General features: G+C 42.2%; 1 protein-coding gene across 3 annotated transcripts; it reads right to left on the bottom strand.

The window, feature by feature from the left end:
• Positions 1–1,005: 1,005 nt before the first annotated feature.
• On the bottom strand, positions 1,006–17,642 carry rbm6 (RNA binding motif protein 6). Of its 3 annotated transcripts, XM_080000608.1 has the most exons (23): positions 17,520–17,642; positions 16,425–16,493; positions 14,651–16,172; positions 14,465–14,554; positions 14,240–14,309; positions 13,192–13,265; positions 11,044–11,118; positions 9,774–10,071; positions 9,236–9,393; positions 8,948–9,048; positions 8,792–8,852; positions 8,622–8,694; positions 8,457–8,521; positions 8,257–8,377; positions 6,711–6,808; positions 5,761–6,129; positions 4,579–4,728; positions 4,407–4,466; positions 4,057–4,290; positions 3,902–3,976; positions 3,732–3,811; positions 3,323–3,374; positions 1,006–3,225 (listed from the first exon to the last, which is right to left on the bottom strand). In XM_080000608.1, exons 2-23 carry the CDS (start codon positions 16,469–16,471, stop codon positions 3,133–3,135), a joined length of 3,966 nt encoding a protein of 1,321 aa, XP_079856734.1. In that variant the 5' UTR covers positions 16,472–16,493; positions 17,520–17,642; the 3' UTR covers positions 1,006–3,132. The 3 variants fall into 3 exon arrangements, with proteins under 3 accessions (XP_079856734.1, XP_079856732.1, XP_079856733.1); XM_080000606.1 differs by having other exon boundaries at positions 3,732–3,976; XM_080000607.1 differs by having other exon boundaries at positions 3,732–3,976; positions 8,622–8,691.
• Positions 17,643–18,084: the final 442 nt, after the last annotated feature.

Below are 18,084 nucleotides of genomic sequence, written 5' to 3'. Positions count from 1 at the left end.
CTGGGGATGGGTTAAAGGACTTGTGAGAGAAATGGAAATTAGAACCTGAGAGAGAATACCATGGGGCTGCTTTATATATATATATATATATATATATATATATATATATACAGACAAATGGCATCTTGGAAAAAGGACTAGCTGCTGATCCAGGAAGTCGTGTTTTTAATTGGAGACGTATTTAAGGTGGATGTCTGCATAAATTGCAACACTCATTTTTGTTTCAAGCATTGGCACTGTAAGGAGAGAGCGCAAGAAAATCACTTATTTATAAGTGATGAAAATCTAAAAAGGTAGCTGTTCACCACTGCAGGCCTTATTGATTAGTATAGACATCTTGTCACGTCAGAATCAAAAGCGGCGCTTACTTCCCAGCAGGCGGCCGCACCAAATTTGCATTTGAGGCTACCGCACGCTGCCTTCTATACCAGCGATTCCGCCTATTTAGGAAGATAGTCAAAGTCGGAGTCAATGAAAAACGTAAAAGCCGAACACCACACTGATCCCTACGATAAATACTCATCTATATGCAAATACACAGATATTGAAGGCCTGGGTGTGTTGCACTGGAAATGTATTATTTGATCAGTGCCGTAGGCTTCGGTGATCATTTAATGCCACCGGTATCGAAGGAAGGAACATTCTGGACAAATCAAACCGACCGACCTTGGAAAGGTTAAACCTCTGGATTGCAAGCATGGAAGTCACTCCGAGACCTCAAATCGCTTGATTTCAGGGAAGATTGCATGGAGGATACATATAGAGATTGCTATAGTAACCACCAAAGTCCCTTCAAAATCCTTTGCCAATTTGTTTTTTCAAGGAAATAAGAGAAAACATCCTCTCGAGTTCACGTTCGGTGGTCTTTACGTAAAACTTTTGTCATCAGATTTCCACTGTCGTTCTGATGCACCCCACCTTGATACCAACTCTGCATGCTCAGGTGTCATTACATCAAACATTTGTACGGCATCATTATACCTTCACTTTAATGACCCACTGAGAATTAGACATTTGTCCCTGTACAAATTGTACCAGCGCATTTAGAGCCGGGTGTAACAAGCGAAAGAAATATCACACGACCCTGATCGAAAAAACTTAAACAACCATTACCATTTAGGATATCAATAAACCCCCCCCCCAAAAAAATGGTCAATTGATTTTGATCCATCACAAGGCAACAACATTTACATGACATAACCATTATGGTTTTAAATATCCCTTCGAAGAAGTTTAATCTCAACCAACCATAACGTGATGTTCTAGAGCAATTGAAATGGTAGCATCAAGTGAGTCCAGAGAAGCCAGAACGACGGCAGTTTGCAGGAGCATGTGTCAGTCGGGTTCAGGAGGGGATCGCTCCGGGACTCACTGGACTCTGACAGGCCGGGCTGCAGCAGGTTGCCAGTGATGGAGTGTCTCTTGGTTCAGCATGGCATGACAAATGATGTTTGACCAGTCCGCCACTAATGGCTTCCTCTCCTCCCAGTATGTTGCAAAGTGTTGTTATTCCATCTGTTCCACGACTTGAGCAAACACTTGGCCAGAAGCAGTCTGCTTCGTTAGTTCCATTACCCCATTAACTGATTGTTTTTTAGGAAAATGAAATAATAATAATAATAAAACACCTGAGCAGCATTAGTGATGGCACGTTGCAAGGATAATCCGTCAGCACCCTCCAGCCCATTAGTCATTTGTTGTGCTTCAACATTTTTGTTGCCAAGCCACAAAACAATGTGCCCCCCCCTGAATTGTGAACCATGGAAACCTCCCCAGACTGAGAGGCTCCTCTCTGTCAGCTCTTCTGAAGTCATGCTCACCTTCGCTGTTTCACTCTTTGTGATGAGGTTTTTAGGGGGAGGGAGTTGGCCATGGCCCTCAAAACTAAAACACTAACTTAAAGGGGTTTTTTGTCTTTTGTTGGATTGGAGTGTTGGGATGCAGTGCGCCCATGGCTATTCCCGTAGACTTTTACTTCTCCAAAGTAATTGTTTATTAAACTTCTGCACTGCACAGTTTTTTGCTTTACAGATTCTTAAACCACTACAGATTCCTGCGGTCATCATGGTAAGTTTCCTGCAGGACGTCAGTGACTGGTGTTCTCCTCCCCTGGGTTCTTGTTATTCTGCTCTCAGAGGAGTTAGGTCAGAGAACACCAAACCAGGTAATCTCCTCTAGTCCCTCCACTCCCACAGGGCACCAAGGGAGGCAAAGCATCCTCCCCTACACTCCCCAAGCTCCAACTCCTCTATTGCGCAACGCAAAGGCAGCAAAGTAAAATTGAGTAGACATGCATTGACCCTCACCACTGGAAACAAAGGATTTTAAACAATCCAAGGGAATGGAGGGGGAAAACAAAACAAAAAAAAAGAACCTTATCATTTAAACAGCCAAAAAAAATAATGATTTGGAATGTCTTAATTGTGCAGTTTTTAAGTCTTAAAAAGACAAACTGTTTACGTAATTTACCATTATTTCTTATTTTCCAACAGAACCATCAATGCATCTTGAAACAATCAGTTCAGGTGACTTCAACACACTCAAGTCAATTTTGCAAAATATTTTGCTGCCATCAAGTGGCGAAGCGGTACCATCACCTCCACAACTGGACATTGAAGTCTACACACTTCTAAATACTTAACATTCTGTAACAAGAGATAAAAACATACAAGGGAAGTCATTCTGCATCATGTTTTGTTTTTTTTGTTTTTTAGTTGTTGTTTTGTTTTTTTTTTTACTTAAAACTGTGTACACATAACAGAATTTAAAAAAAAAGTGTAAAAACTGCTCTGTAGTAAAATATTTAACTGCAACCAAGCTGAGTCTAGACACATGTAGACACTCGGAATATAACCCCGAGAAAAAAAAATAAAAATAATAATAATTATCAACAAACCATGTTCTATTAAACAAAGACCGTCAAGAAGATATCACAGAACACTCCAGCGTGCGACCTCAGTTCCAACCATTAGTGACTGAAGTGGCCTTTGGGGCTGCAGCATAAGCTGGTGCAGTAGAACGTAGTGACGACGGGGAAGAAACACTTGGGTGGAGCAGGTGCGGCTTTTCCGGAAATACACTTCACATTTCCAAACGCGGAGATTTGGAGAAGTTTGTGGAGAAAGAGTCAAGTCATTCCAGCTCCTTGAATCGTGCAAACATGGCCTTGCGGACTGCTTGTTTGTAAGTAGCGTGGTCCCAAACGACTGGCTCCTTCTTTTTCCTCTGCAGAAAATTTGGATAAATTCATTCCGATACATTAGTTGACGAATGACAACTGAAAATACTCATTCAATCAGGGAAACAACGGCGTTAAACCCACCTCCACAGGTTCCGCACCCAAACCAGGCCTCTCACTGACTTTATGAGTTTCCCTAAACAAAAGGAAACAAATCATTCAACGATGAACATACAATACTAATCTACAACTGCTACCGATCACAATTCTGTTATTGATTCATGTACCGATTTTCTTCATTCATTAAAAAAAATAAAAAATAAAAGCCATCCAAAATTTGAAATTGGTCCTTAAAGAGCTAACCCAATCCTGTCAACTCCATCTCAAAGCAATGGCGCTTTGGCCTTTTGAAATGGAATTAACAGAAAGAAAACAAGTGAGTGACGAGAAATGTGTCACAGGACCAGGCGATACATTTTAAGACGCGTTTCTGACCAGATCGCTTGCGTTTACAAAGCCCAGAGAAGAGAGCTGTGCTTATATCACAACCTACCTGGAGCTTCCGGCCCAGGTGTTGTGCTGGTGTTTCCTCCTCTTCTGCTCTGGGGAGCGGGCCGGCTCCCTGGCGCTCAGCTGTGGATGAACACAGTCAACAGTTTGATAGGTCCTCGGCCACACCCGACCGCCTCCGTCTTGTTTGTGACGCGTTTGGTTTTCACCCACTTCCTTTTCCTGATTCTCCAGTGCTTCCAGCTCCTTCTTGGAGCTCTTGATCTTGAGGTGGATCTCCATGTTTTGCTGTTAAAGAGAGGTCGAGGTTAAAACCGCGTTTGGCAGAAGCCGTCATAAACAAACGTGGCCCACAGCGTCCTGGGTACCTTGTGGAGGTCAGACAGCTGCTGGTGGCGGACCAGGGCGTCCTTGTTGGGGAATTGTCTCCTGCACAGCAGGCAGGCCATCTTCTTCCAGTCCGTCAGCTTGTCTTCCTTGTCGTCCGGCTGGCCCTTGGAGCTCCTGGGGGCTTCCTGCTTTTCCTGCTTCTCTTCCTCCACCTCCTCGTCGCTGCCAGCGGCGTAGTCCGACGCCAGCAGCCCCAGAGAGCCCATAGGGCGCTGAGGAGGCAGAGCACAGCGTGGTGTTGGGAAAGGAAATCCTTAAAAACAAACAAAGAAAAAAAAAACCTGCACAGCGGGCCTTCAGAACGAGCACGCGTACAGGTGCCGCTCACCTTTCCCTTTTCATCTTTCTTCGGGGGAGCGAGAGGCTTCTTGAAAAGATCCTCTCCACCCTGAGGATAAAACGTGAAAACAAAACGAGGGACGGCGTGTTAACATAGAAGAGGGAAATTCCGTTCAAAGTCATATTTTCCACCCATTTTAGAGTTCGAGAGGACGCCCCACCTTCCTTTCAAACACGGCGAAGCCAGCGTCGGCTGCCTTGGAGGTCTTCCTGTCGTCGTGGCCTCCCGTCTTCAGTACCGGCCACGGTGTGCGGACGCTGTCTTTCTGTCGGTTTTGGATCTTGGCCCAGCGCTCCATGTCTTTCATGATCTGAGAGACACACACATTGTGCCTCCTGCGTTAATTTTATTTTGTTTCGATTAATGCTGTTCCCATTGCCAGTAGACGACTATGCCGCTCTTTTTTTGCCTGGCTAATCATGTTCGACATCACAAACGTGCTGAAAAAGGGGCGTGTCATGTTTCCAGTGTGTGTTTTTTCTTCTGAATAAATAAATAAGACAGAGCAGAGACCTAGACTGGGGGACTGGACAGCTCCTTTCTCCAGGAAAAATGACATGATTTAATGTTTTATTTTGCTCCTCTGCTCTTTATCATTTGTTGTGAGATTTCAGAAAGCGTTTGCCCGCCCCCCCGAAGCTTTATTTTTTATATAACGAGCATAAAGCCGTCCCTGCACCTTGGAGGCAATAAAAAAATAAAAATAGGACAAAACTCATTCACTTGCGCACACAAAGAGGATGTATGTAGAGGTATGCATGCAATATTTTCATAAAAAATTTATTTCTGCTGAAACACGGCATATATTTATATTTTTTAATGATAATTTTCAGATTCAAAGAATTTCAAGGCTTAATATTCTGTGAAGGTTTTTCTTTTTACAATTCAATAATTAAATAAAGATATGTAACCTTTCCCATTAAAGACAAGCTAGAAGTTAGCGGGTGTTGGTAGGTTTTTTGTGCAGTGGAAAAGAGGCTTTCGTAATATGTGGTGTGAAGGGCCGGTATGGTCCTTCAGGAAGTGCACGTGCGATCCCTTTGGAAGAAGGATGAGCAATTGTTATTCATGACAAGCAAGACCCTTATAATCCCTAATGGCGCCTGATGGCTGTGTGCATCCGTGTATGAATAATTGTGAATCGCTTTGAAGAAAAGCATCTGCTAAATTATGATACAAATACAATTCTGATGATACAAATGTAAACAAAAATAGTAATACTTTAATTACCACAGATTCTATTACGAATACTAATAGAATCTGAGAAACTTAAATCACGGTACTCTAACGGCAGCCTAGGAATGCTGATGGCATTTATATCGTACACCTCTTATCACATTACCTTGACTGCAGCGAGACTTCTTGGCTTCTCCTCTTTACTGTCTTTCTCCTTGTCCTTTTTAGCAGCGTCGTCCTCCTCTCGCTTCTCAGCGCCGGGAGTAGAACTAGAGCCCGGATCAGAAGCGGAGTCGGGCGCAGACGCCGGGGCTTGAGGCGTCACGGGGGGCCCGGTGGACTGGGCAGGTAGCGCCTCTGACGGTTTCTTCATTTCCAGAGGAGCATCTGCGGCTGGGTTGGACAGGATGGCCTGGACCTCGGCGGACAGAGCGACGGGGTGCGCCTCTGTAGAGCTGCCGCTCGGCACTGGGACGTACATCTTGCTGTTTGCGTCCCAGTACAAATACTCCTGGGTCTGGGCGTTGTAGAAATACTACATACAAGAAAATAAGAGGTAAAAGACAAACTAGGACGAATCATTTGAGACTCCTTTGACATTGTTAGAGTGGTAAACTAGGGTTATTTTGTTAAAAATAAATAAATAATCAGATTTTTTCTATAGTCCAAACCAACGCAGACGTATTTTGCAGATTTGCACTTTAAGGTACGAGGTGAGATTTTTGATGAGGAGCTGATTCGGCTGATACATTAAAATTAACTAAATGTCTTTATTTAAAAATGACGGCGGACAAGCGATATAATCAGGGTACGCACAACACCATTAACACCGATAACCGCGGCAACCCTAATATGTACTCATTGAACTTTGTTTGTGTACTACAGAGGGGGGGGGGGGGGGGCATATCATGCTATTTATGATGTGAGACTTTAGAAATGAAAGGTTTTGTATACGTAGATGCAGGGTCTAAGAAAATACAATTGTATCCAGATCATTTACTTTAACCTCATACGGATAGTAAAATCTATAGAAATATATCCATCACATGCACTGCTGTGGAAATCAGGTGTCATCTACTTTGACCAGTTATACTGTCCAATGTGCTATATCCTTACCCTGGAGCTGGGGTCATAGTACAGTGTCGTCTCTGGGTCATAGTAAAAACCTGAGGTTGCATCGTATAGGTAATTGGACACGTCTGGTGTTTCAGAGCCTGAATAAAAGAACAAACAATAACAAATGTACAAATAGAATTCAAACTGGAAAAATTATTCAATAATTATTCAATATTGTACATCGCAATTGACCTATGCATTTGCCGCTCAACAATCGTTTTTTATTGGAGATTATTTGTCTTTTACCTAGGGCTGTCACAATCCTAACATTTTTAATTTACCAATTGTCAGAGAAATAATTATGACTAGAAGGTCCCCTCTTGTACAGTTACGACTGACAGAAGCAACATTAATACAAAAACTATGGATGAATAAGGACAGGGGAGCAAATAAGCACAGAGGATTATCCTTATTATACTAAATATAATAATAATAATAAATCAGTATATTTGATCTAACCTCACTATATTCATGAATGACTTGAAAATGAATGCCCTGAAGATGCCCGAAATGCAACACAGTATAGTCGACGCATGATTCAAAACCTGCCCAAGATTAGGAAATGTTTTTTTCCTCCTGACTCCAATTAAGAACAAAATAAGATATAATGCACAGGATGATGGGAGCAGTCTGTAAAACGCATACTTCACCATTCAACACAGGTCATAAAAATGACCAACAATAACACTTCCACCCTCCCTCACTTTCTTCCTCACTAAATTCCTACCCTTATATGTCAAGCCATCCTTGCTCCATTCCTTCCTCCCTTCTTTGTTCCATCGTCCCTTCCTTCCCTCCCAGCTTTTGCTCCTCCCTTCATCACCTTGTTCGTTCCTTCCCTCCTCCCATTGTTCCTTACTTTCTTCCCTCCTCCCTTCCACCATTCCCTTCTATTCTTCCCTCTCCCACCTAACCCTGCTTCTATCCTTCCCTCTCCCCTCCTTCCATTCTTCATTTCCTCCTGCCTTCCTCGCTTCATTACCTCATTCCTTCCTCCATTAATGCTTCCTTCAGTTCCACCCTTTCTCTTACCTTTGTTCCTCACCCTCCCCTTCTATCCTTCCTCCCTCCCATCCTTCCTCCCATAATTCGTTCCTCTCCCTCCCATTCTATCGTTCCTCTCCCTCATCCTACCTACCATTCTTCCTTCCTGCCTTTGCTCCTCCTTTCCTTCTTCCTTGCTCCCATACTTCCTTCCCTTGTTCCTTTCCTGTCCTTAACTCCCTCCCTGTCTCACTTTCCTTCCGTCCGCCCTTGCCTTTGCTCCTCCCTTTCTTTCTTCATTGTGACAGTTCTGGATTCCACTTCCATAAATAAGTAATGCTAACAAAAACTGCTAATCTAGTGTTTATATAAATTAAATAAAAGCCACCCTATGCAAATGCCAAGTCCCTGAACAGCATTTTGGAAGCAATCTGAGGAATGGTGTGACACACACACACACACACTCATCACACACTCATCACACACTCATCACACACTCATCACAAGCTCTAGTGTATTAAGAAATAAAATGATGTGATAACTGTGGCAGCTCGATTCCCACCATAGACATAGGTCTGTGTGGCTTCTGCCGGGGTCGTCATTCCAGATGTTTCTGCTGACAAATGAGTCCCAACAGCCTGGTACGAAGGATCCATAATTGGGGGCGCACCATAGCCAACTTCCTGTGAGTAGTAATAAATACATGTGTTAAAGCAATTGGCCCCTGACAAGACTACTAATCTCCATTTTAGAGCAACCTACCTGGCTATAAGCCGAGTCTGATGATAAAGTAGGGTTCATGCCACCAGCCAACAAATCAACTGGAGCTAAAGAACAAGAAAGACTCAGAATTAAGACAGTTCCACATGTAGTGACTTAAAGAGGACAATGACTAAAATCAAGATGTGAATTTGAAGAAACAAAAACCTTGCATTGGAGGCATGGTGCCAACTGGTGGTGGCAGAGACGGAGGATACTGTAGAGGCTGTGAGTAATGCTGCTATTTAAATAAGAGAATAATAATTTACCTTCTTTCATATCATATCTGGATATCATATAGTGAACCCCCCCAAACAAAAAACAAAAACAAAACCTACCCCAGTAATATTGGCATCAGGTGGATACCCAAGGAGAGACGTTTCTGGTTTTTCATCCCTTCTGAGACATAATAATAATAAGTCAGGAGGAAAATAATTAAAAGGTGTAGCGAGATAGAATGTCTATTTCACCATCATTACGACATGGTCACTCACCTTTGATTCTTCAGAGGTTTTGCGACCTCTGCATAAACTCTCACACCATCAACAGAGAGGGGCCTGGGTTTTGTAAGGAGCTCAACCAAACGGGTCACTTGCTACAAGAAATAAAGAAAAAGGCATTGATGTAAGTATAGGATAGTCATATAAAATAAATATTTCTTCATATAAAAAACATTTCAATAGTCGCTATGTACCAATTGCTACATAAACAAGGTATTACTAGAGTGGGTGGTGACATGGAAGTGAACTAGAAGGAGAATTCATTTCAAGTTTATCCCATACCTCATGAGAGTCCATGTCCACAAAGCAGAAGCATTTTGCTCCAGGTGATTTGGCCTTGACCAGGCGGACATTCCTTTCGTCCAGATAAGCAAAAGGATCCAAAGCTTTAAGGATGGTTTCAACTGTGGTGGTGGGCTTCACATTCTTTATTATCATGGCTATAGCGGTGAAGAAAAAAAAGGAAAAAAATGTTCAAGCCAAGTGGCTAGTATGAAGGCTGAGACCCCCTCTACACCTTGTATTATCTTCTGACTTCCACCTAGTTATAGATAGTGTCCACCTTGAGATCCAAATGACTTGTCCTCCGCAGAATTCAAATCACAGTGCATGACACGTCCTATGTTTATGTTGAGATGGAGTCCGCTGAGTTTATGTAGCGGCACTTTTTCTTTTTTAAGCAGTAAGAAGGCATATTCGACAACAGCATAGGGTGTTTTTTTTTTTTTTTTTCTTTCATTCCCTCAACAGAACACAAGAACAAAGTATAGTAGTAACCTGTGACATTATCGTAAAAATAATTAATAAATAAAATACACACTTTTGCTCTCTTTAAAGATGGGATCAGCGTGGTGGGGCCCCTGACGTGGAGGGTTTCGGTTGGCCCAGGGTTCAGCCTGCTGCTCTGCATCTTGCTTCAGGAGCTGCTGGTCGACTTGTTGCTGCCATGCTTCAGGGGTGATGTCAGAGCTCCGCTGCCACTGACCCTGGGGCACAGGGTCCGTCGGCTCTTTGATCTTGGACCCATTTAAGCTGTTTTTTGACTTCTCCGATGTTTCATCTACAGTGGGCAATGGCGGCGGCGGCTGCTGGACTTGGGGCACTTTGTGATCTGATTCCTAATACAGTGGGAGAAGGGGTCAATGAAAACATCTTCAGAATATTTTTTTGATTATGAAATGTGGACCTTTAAGGGGAAAAAAAAAAATAATCCTGCAGTTTTCCCTGGATTCTCCTGTATTTGAACTCTTCTCTCCCACTGTCCTCCCGTTTAAATATTTTTAAATAAATCTTCCGTATTTTAAATCTTTCTTAAAAAAAATAAAACAATAATAATAATAAGGCGGTTACGTTGATGGTAGGCTGCGCGATCCGCTGCGCGTTTCCCCAAACAAAGCCAATAAAAACAGTTTTTATTGTAGCTACATTGTCTTTTTATTTTCCTGTTTCCTAATTGAAAGAAACAAAAAAAAAATACACACACACACACACACACACACACACACACACACACACACACACACACACACACACACCCCCCCCCCCCCCCCCCCCCTGTGCGCTTCAAGGTGATATAGTGAGCCCCCCCAAGCCCCAAACAGTTCCGGAGTAGTATGTGGGGAGCAGCAGCTTATTTGTATTTAAAGCGACACCCACTGAAACAGCCCGGCAAGAACAGGAGGGGTTAGAGGCATGTTGGAATGGCTAGAATGCATAATGCGAGTGGTATTTTCAGCAAAAAACTTCAAAACATGTTTTGGGGACCTCAGAGACCTATATTAACTTGTTAAGGGGTATAGTATGGGGCCTTTAATGGATTTAGATACGATGCAACGTCATTCTGGGAAAACTACAATTTCTGCAAAAGCTTTATATAAACAAGATCAGACAGCCGAAGTGATAACCAAAATCAGTTTGAGCATTACCAAATTCAATTGTATAAATAGGTGATGGGAAGAGTATGCACAATGTTTGTTTTCCTGCATTTATATTCATAACTCTTTCAATACCTGAAATTGCATTTTGTCTTTCTATATAGATAATTACAAAACAAAATCAAGAACACACAATTGCCGAAGGAGAACACTCACCTCAGCAGCTCTTTCACACTTTCCTGGCTGGATGTACTTCATGGAAGCTGTCCTAGTGCCAACCTTGAGGGATCCCTGAAAAGAAAAAAGGATACTCACAAATTAGACTAATAAAAATATATCATCCCTTATCCTACCAAGATTACCCAACATGCATTGTGGTAGGCTCAGCCTTTCCCCCTTCATGGAATGGGCAGCTACTTGTCGTTGCCGAGATACACCACAGATCACAAATGCTATTTTCTTCCCCTTCTCTTTACAGCAGAAAATTGGTTGCATGGATATATTACTAAATAGCATGTGTATGTTTAGTAATATTGGTCTTTGAGAATATCATTAATACATTTTAATAATGTAAAAACAATATCACAAAATACCAAACTCAACTCTGTAAGGCCATATATAAGACTACAGAAACAATAACTGTTGGTCGACAACGCAAACCATCATAGAAACAATTGGGTCATGATCCCAAACTAGTCAACGTGCTGTTTTTTTTAAGGATTAAAATTGAGTTCCAAGCCAAATACTGAGTACATATCTGCATAAAAAGATAAAGCCAATGTTTGCAGTAAGTGCCTTTACTGAGGACACAAAATATTAGCTATGTATATGACATCGAACCGACCACACATAGAAAAATGCATTCAGAAAAGCACAGAGTACTGCACTTAAAATTGGCCTCTGCCTTAATTACAGCATTCAAATATTACTGAAAAATACAAAAGAAAGTGTACACTTATCTCAAGCTGTCTATAGCATATCAGTATAATGAGCTCCCACATGTTTAGAACATGCATGATCAGAGTCTTGTTTAAGATGTCCTCATCATAAAAAGAAGAGCTTCCATAACCGAGTGCAACCAGTCAAGCGTCTCATGAATACATCAATATAGACAAACCACTAGACCTGTACAATCCACGAGTATCTTAGCTCATGTCAAAGCCCAACACATGATGACCAGTCTTTCTACGTTGATGAACGTGTAATATGACCATGTTAAAACCTCAAGGACAGTGTTGAAGCCTGTTCCCATAGACGTGAAACCCATAAGTTCAACCACTTGTGCAAGAGCACTGGAGCAAAGATTGCAGAAAGCTTGGCGTAAAGGCCATGGCGATGAGTAGAGGGCCATCAAGAATGTTCAAGGAGAAGGGTCATTGGCCATAGAAAGGGTGTGAATAGGATCATGAATTTGGCCACAAGGCTGATGCAGAAAGCTGAATTAAGAAACCCCTCTGAAGGAATGTCCGTCCTACTGGAGCATGACGTGGAAGACATGAGATCAAACCAAAGACTACGTGTCTTTGGTTTGAAGACAAATACTAGAGATTGCAGGTTACTATGGACAAAATAAAACCACACAACTGCTGCCGTTTCAACCTTAAAGAGTCTTGCACTTTTAGCCATACTAAGCTCATGATAGCAAATATTTGCAGTGAAATCTAAGATGCGGGTGCATCCGAAAGAAAAGAAGTGCATTCTGTAAACATTGCTTGGGTCACAGAAATTGTCAAAGATTGATGCACGAAAGGAAAAAAAACAAAAAACATGACCACCTACAAGACATTAATTAAGATGGTATGTTTTTTTTCCAGTCCACCATGTTCTCATGGAATGTAATTGTTGGACATTACCTTATAGACCAACAGAAGAATGTTCCAAGAGGGTAAATACATCCAAACCGTTTAAGAAGCACATATGAGGGGTAACTGTTTCAAACCGTGATTTTCCAGTTATATCCATCTCATGAATGAGCAGTTTGTGTCAAATTAAATTAAGTTTTGCTATGCTAAAAGCTGGCAACAGGAAATTTGTTTTCCTGTACATACATATACACAAAAGTAAATATAATGAAGAAGGAAAATAAGGTTTTGATAAAATCTTAAAATATCACTGGAGCTTTATGAATAGGTAGATGCTACTCTGTATTTGAAAATGGCGCAGCCAAAAGTAGAATTTCTAAATGATGGCGTCAAAAATGGAAACAAATTCTATCTTCATCCCTTCACAAAGTGCAGGCTCACAAAATAGAAGCCACCCCTTTCTCGAGAGCAATCTCTCCCTCCCCCCATTTGGCTTAATGCCTTCTCAACCCGTAACCCTGGTGGGAGAGACGGCTTTCGGAGAGTGACGAGGACGGGCCACCTTGTTCGACTCCATGAAGTGGACTGCATCCGCGAGGTTTAAAAACTCCACATAGGCTGCATCGTAGCTGTAACCTGGGGACAGCATTTGAAATACAGATGGGTTTTCGTTAGTCATTGTCAGTATGGACAGTCACCGAGTAAAAACATAAAACACAGTGGTTTGTGATTAAATCGAAAACAGTTCGCATTTTTGTGGTGGCGAGAAGTTTACCTTCACAGAAATCGATACTTTTGCTGGATAACATTTACTGTCATTTTCATACGTTCTTCTCTTCCGTCATTTGACCATCGGCTGCAAACCTGACTTAAGCATGACTCAATGCATGAAAGCCACACCTTTGCAAACAGACATTCTAAGTCCATCTAAGGGCAACATCATGCAGCCCCTCAGCGACGGTAGATACTGTCGCAAAGCAACTGCCAGCTCTTGCCTCTCTTGGAGAAGGTGACCGACCCTATGTGTTAAATTGTTTTTGATCAAAACATCTGTAACATGTTTCTGGTCTCTACGAAATTTGACAAGACATTGTCAAAAGGGCTTGACATCTCGAGTGGCTATTGTACAATAAACCCAGTGAAGAAGGAAAAAAATTGCACTATAAACAGTGAAGGGCAGTAACGGCAACACAAACAATCTGGAGTATAAGAAACGCACAAGCAAACATCTGTTTCAGGCTCATTGACAACAAGGTTCTCCTGTGAACCAACACTGGCATCGCGGTTAACAAACACCCTTGAGGGAACAATTCAGTGTGTGACTTGTGACTGTCATCAAGATATGCGCTCCATTGCTGCAATGTCAGAAACACCTCTAAGACTGTGGACAAAGACCCTACATTCTCCGAAATGAAAGACACAGATGTTATAACAGAAAAAGCCATTCCTGTTCTACTGAGCGATTTCCTCAAGACCAGAAACGGAAGAGCAACAAAGAGGCTTTAAAAGAGGATTGCGAAAGATCGAGTATCGTAATAGCGAAACATATCGTGGGTACATATGGGCGATCGCTTGCCCAAAATATTTCCTCACAGCAACTTATTTCTCACCTGGTACAACACTTTTTATTTTCATCCCCTGCATTGACACACCATCACGGACAGCAAAGGCCCCAAGAATCTGGAAAAAAAAAAAAAAAGAGTATACAGATGAGTATAGGCAAGACTAAAGATATAAATTCAATAAAGAAAATTTAAAAAACTCCGCAAAAACAACTTTATTTTTTTTCAGTGTGTCACCATAATTACTAAAACAGTACTTTGATTGAATCTTACCTGCTCCATTGTGGCAGTCTTTGGAATACCAACGATGGATATTGTATTAGAAACTTTCTCCTCCACTGATGCATTCCTGTAGTCTTGGTCCTTTCACAGGAGGTTTAGTTAAAATATATTAGACATTCAGTAAATTTCAGATAATATTCAAACCAAAACAAGTGACAAACTACCAATTCTACTGACCTGAGATCCAGAGTCACTAAATTTTGTAGGTGGAAGGGTCTTGGATTCTTTCAGGGGTTTCTCAGGTCTTTGAAAATCATCGTGTTTAAAGTTGAAGGGCCTCCCGGAGCCTGTTCTGTAATCAATGTCTCTGTAGTCCTGGTCTCTCCCCTGCGCTGTATTGCTACTCTGAAAGTCACGTTCTGTTGCTATCTTGCTCCTATCGGGTCCTTGATTAGGCGGCATATTCTTCGACCCTGGGAAAGGGTCATTTTGTCTCTGGAATTCTGGGGGTGGCTGATTTTTTTCTTGATTATAAGGGGGCCTTTCTCCAAGAATTGGTGCATTTTGAGTGTGCTTGGGATCCCTTGCTCCAAGCCAAGGTTTACCTTCATTCTCCCGAACAAGTGAGCTGGGAAGAGGACTAATTTCTGGCAAAGGCATGTTAGTTGGAGGTTTGTGGCCAATTGCTGGGACATTCACGTCAGTAAAGTGACCCCCACGAGAGAAGCCACCCTCTTTTCGAGGAAATTCGACAGGTGGCCTCTCCCGCTCCTTAAATGGTGTTAGGTCTGACATGTTTACCTCTCTGCCAAATCCTAAAGGTGTGCTTTTGTCTGTTAATCCTCCCAGACCAGCACTTATAGAGCCCTTGTCCTTGTTACGGTTCTTCCATTCTTCTGCAAGAGTCATCTCTTCACCGCTCCTATAATCCATTAGTGGGCTATCTGGAAACTCTCGCTCTGCAACGGCATCTTCAGAACCAACTAAATTCTGTCTTTGAGGACCACCGACCTCTGGGGGCACGTCCGATTGTAACCTGTCCATTTGAGGGATATCATTGTTCCCAAACCGTACCGGAGATCGCTCCCTACCCCTAAAATCATTTGACGGTCCAGGACGATTTCTGAAGTCAACATCGGAATCAAATCCTCCTCTAGAATGGAAAGGAGGGCCTCCTCTTCGCTCAAAGTCCATCATTCTTCTGTCACGTGGAGGCATGTCCATATGACAGCCATCAATATCATCCATGCCCATTGGAGGCCTATCACGCATGTCCCTAAATCCATCATTTCTCTCCATCCGATCCATTTGATTTCCTCTTCTTCCATCCATGTTTGGATTGTTGAAGCCCGGCATGTCAGAGCGAGCCATATCTCTGTCTCTCATATCCATGAACCTGTTGTTAGGCTCCAGAGGTGGCATACCTCTGCCTCGCATGTCTGAATTCCTACCAGGCCCCATAAAATGTGACGAATTCATCAACTTGTCCCTGCCTTCCATTTGGTATTGTCTTCTCATGTGAAAGTCAGGCTCTTCTCCAGGCCAGAATGAATCTCTGTTCGGTCCTCTACCTCGCATTTCACATGGTTCCCCGTCACCCCCTCTACCCCTCATGGCTGGACCCTCCATCCTTCTCATGTCCATGGGTGGTAGATCATGAGGCCTGGGACCCATGGAGCCCATGTTCATCCCATCTCTACCCCTAAAATCAGGCATGGGACCATCTCTGCCCCGAAACATTTCTCCACGATGATCTCCGCTGGAACACATTGATCACTTTATATTAAAATACTACTGGCTTACACAGCAAATAATATTCAATACAAATTAAGAACAAATTAATTTAATAACTTACAAACATATACAATTAAGCAGCCACTGTTTTTTTTTTCCTTACAAAAAGTAAGTCAGCCAAGCACAATTCAAGAACAAGATGACCGTTTCGGTTTAACTGCTCCTTTCCATTTCTAACTGAAAATCCTTCCCCATCAAGTAAGATGTGCCTGCCTACCGAAAGGGAGCACCCCCCCGTGGTCCTTGCCCGGGTCCATCCCACATGATCCTCCAGACAGTGGATTATCTGGCGGCAGATGCAGATTTATCTCACACAACGTTAATCAAATATGTAATACAGCAGACATCCAGACCAGTGGTTCTCAACCTGGGGACCCCTAGAGTTCCTTCAAGGGGTTAAATGGGTTCCCCGCAAAATTATTTAATAGTTAAACATCAACATAACTACACACACACACACACATATATATATATACACACACACACACACACACACACAAACAGACACACACAATTACATATTAAACATTAATAGGGCAGATTATTATTTTATACATCATTATTATATTTTTCCCCATTTCCAGCTATTTGAAATGGATAAATGACGTATCTATTTACAAGACCTTAGCATCATTACATTGTGTATAATAAGGGTCGTTTTGATTTTAGTTTCACTTTTATATCTATAGTAGTATAGTATATTATTCCACCTATGGCATGGAATGACTGGACTTAATCGTATCAAACAGTAAAAAAAAAATATTCTCAGATTGGGTTCTCAGGAGACAAAATCATATCAAACGGCCTGATGCGTCTCAAATGGAGGGTCCTTGATTTGGCAACGAGTTGGAAACCATCGAGCTAGGCTATCAAAACCCGTAAGTAACTCTGATATAACCATATCGTGAGCATGTAGCCATACAGGTTGGAGGGGACACCCTCATACCAAACATTGCAAGGATCCATGTCATCACCACCGCCAGCCCCCGGACATACGAGGCGCAGCTAGCTAGGCCCGGTATAATCTACGCCGTGACACACCAACGTTGACTTGCTCACGATCGGGAAATTCAAACGAACGACTGCAGTTTATTCGGGACAACCGGCGATTAACCGCTCAACGTCAATGCCTACTTTATGAAAACACGAGGCTCTGGCTCAAACGGTTATTTTCGCTAAATTGAGCGGAGCGGCTAGCCTACTTTAGCCTGCAGTGGGTTAGCGAAGAGCAACACATCCGATAACAATACTACGACGGCAAGTCGACCCCTAAACGGTGATTTTTTTTTTGTAGGTGTTTAAGTGAACCCACCTTAGTGGTTTCCCCGTTCAACCAATGCAACGACCGAACCGGCGTAAACCGACTTCGCGGAGCTTGGAATCGAGTAGTTTTATTCGTTTTAAGATGGAGACGGGTCCATGTCGTTTCCCGGGGGTTGACGTCATTGGCCTACGTAGATTACGAGTGTTGGCTGGGAGATGTAGTTCTATGTTTGAGTCTCTTCGGTAGTTCATTTATCTGTCTGTCTGTCTGTCTGTCTGTCTGTCCGTCTATCTATCTATCTATCTATCTATCTATCTATCTATCTATCTATCTATCTATCTATCTATCTATCTATCTATCTATCTATCTGTCTGTCTGTCTGTCTGTCTGTCTGTCTGTCTATGTATTATTATTATTATTATTATTATTATCTATTTATACTTATTTATTTAATTTTTATTTCAGACCGAGCCACCCTGTATACTTTCATTTTGTCACCTCGTAGCATATCCAGTTAAATGTAATGTAAATATTAATTACTGTTTTATCATCGTTTTCATCATTCAGATGGTGTTACCATCATGGGGATCTCATCCATTTAATGGAAACCAAT

The sequence above is a fragment of the Zeus faber genome (assembly GCF_960531495.2).
Source record: "Zeus faber genome assembly, chromosome: 5".
In the NCBI taxonomy this organism is placed as follows: Eukaryota; Metazoa; Chordata; class Actinopteri; order Zeiformes; family Zeidae; genus Zeus; species Zeus faber.
This window is presented reverse-complemented; position numbering and strand designations above follow the sequence as displayed.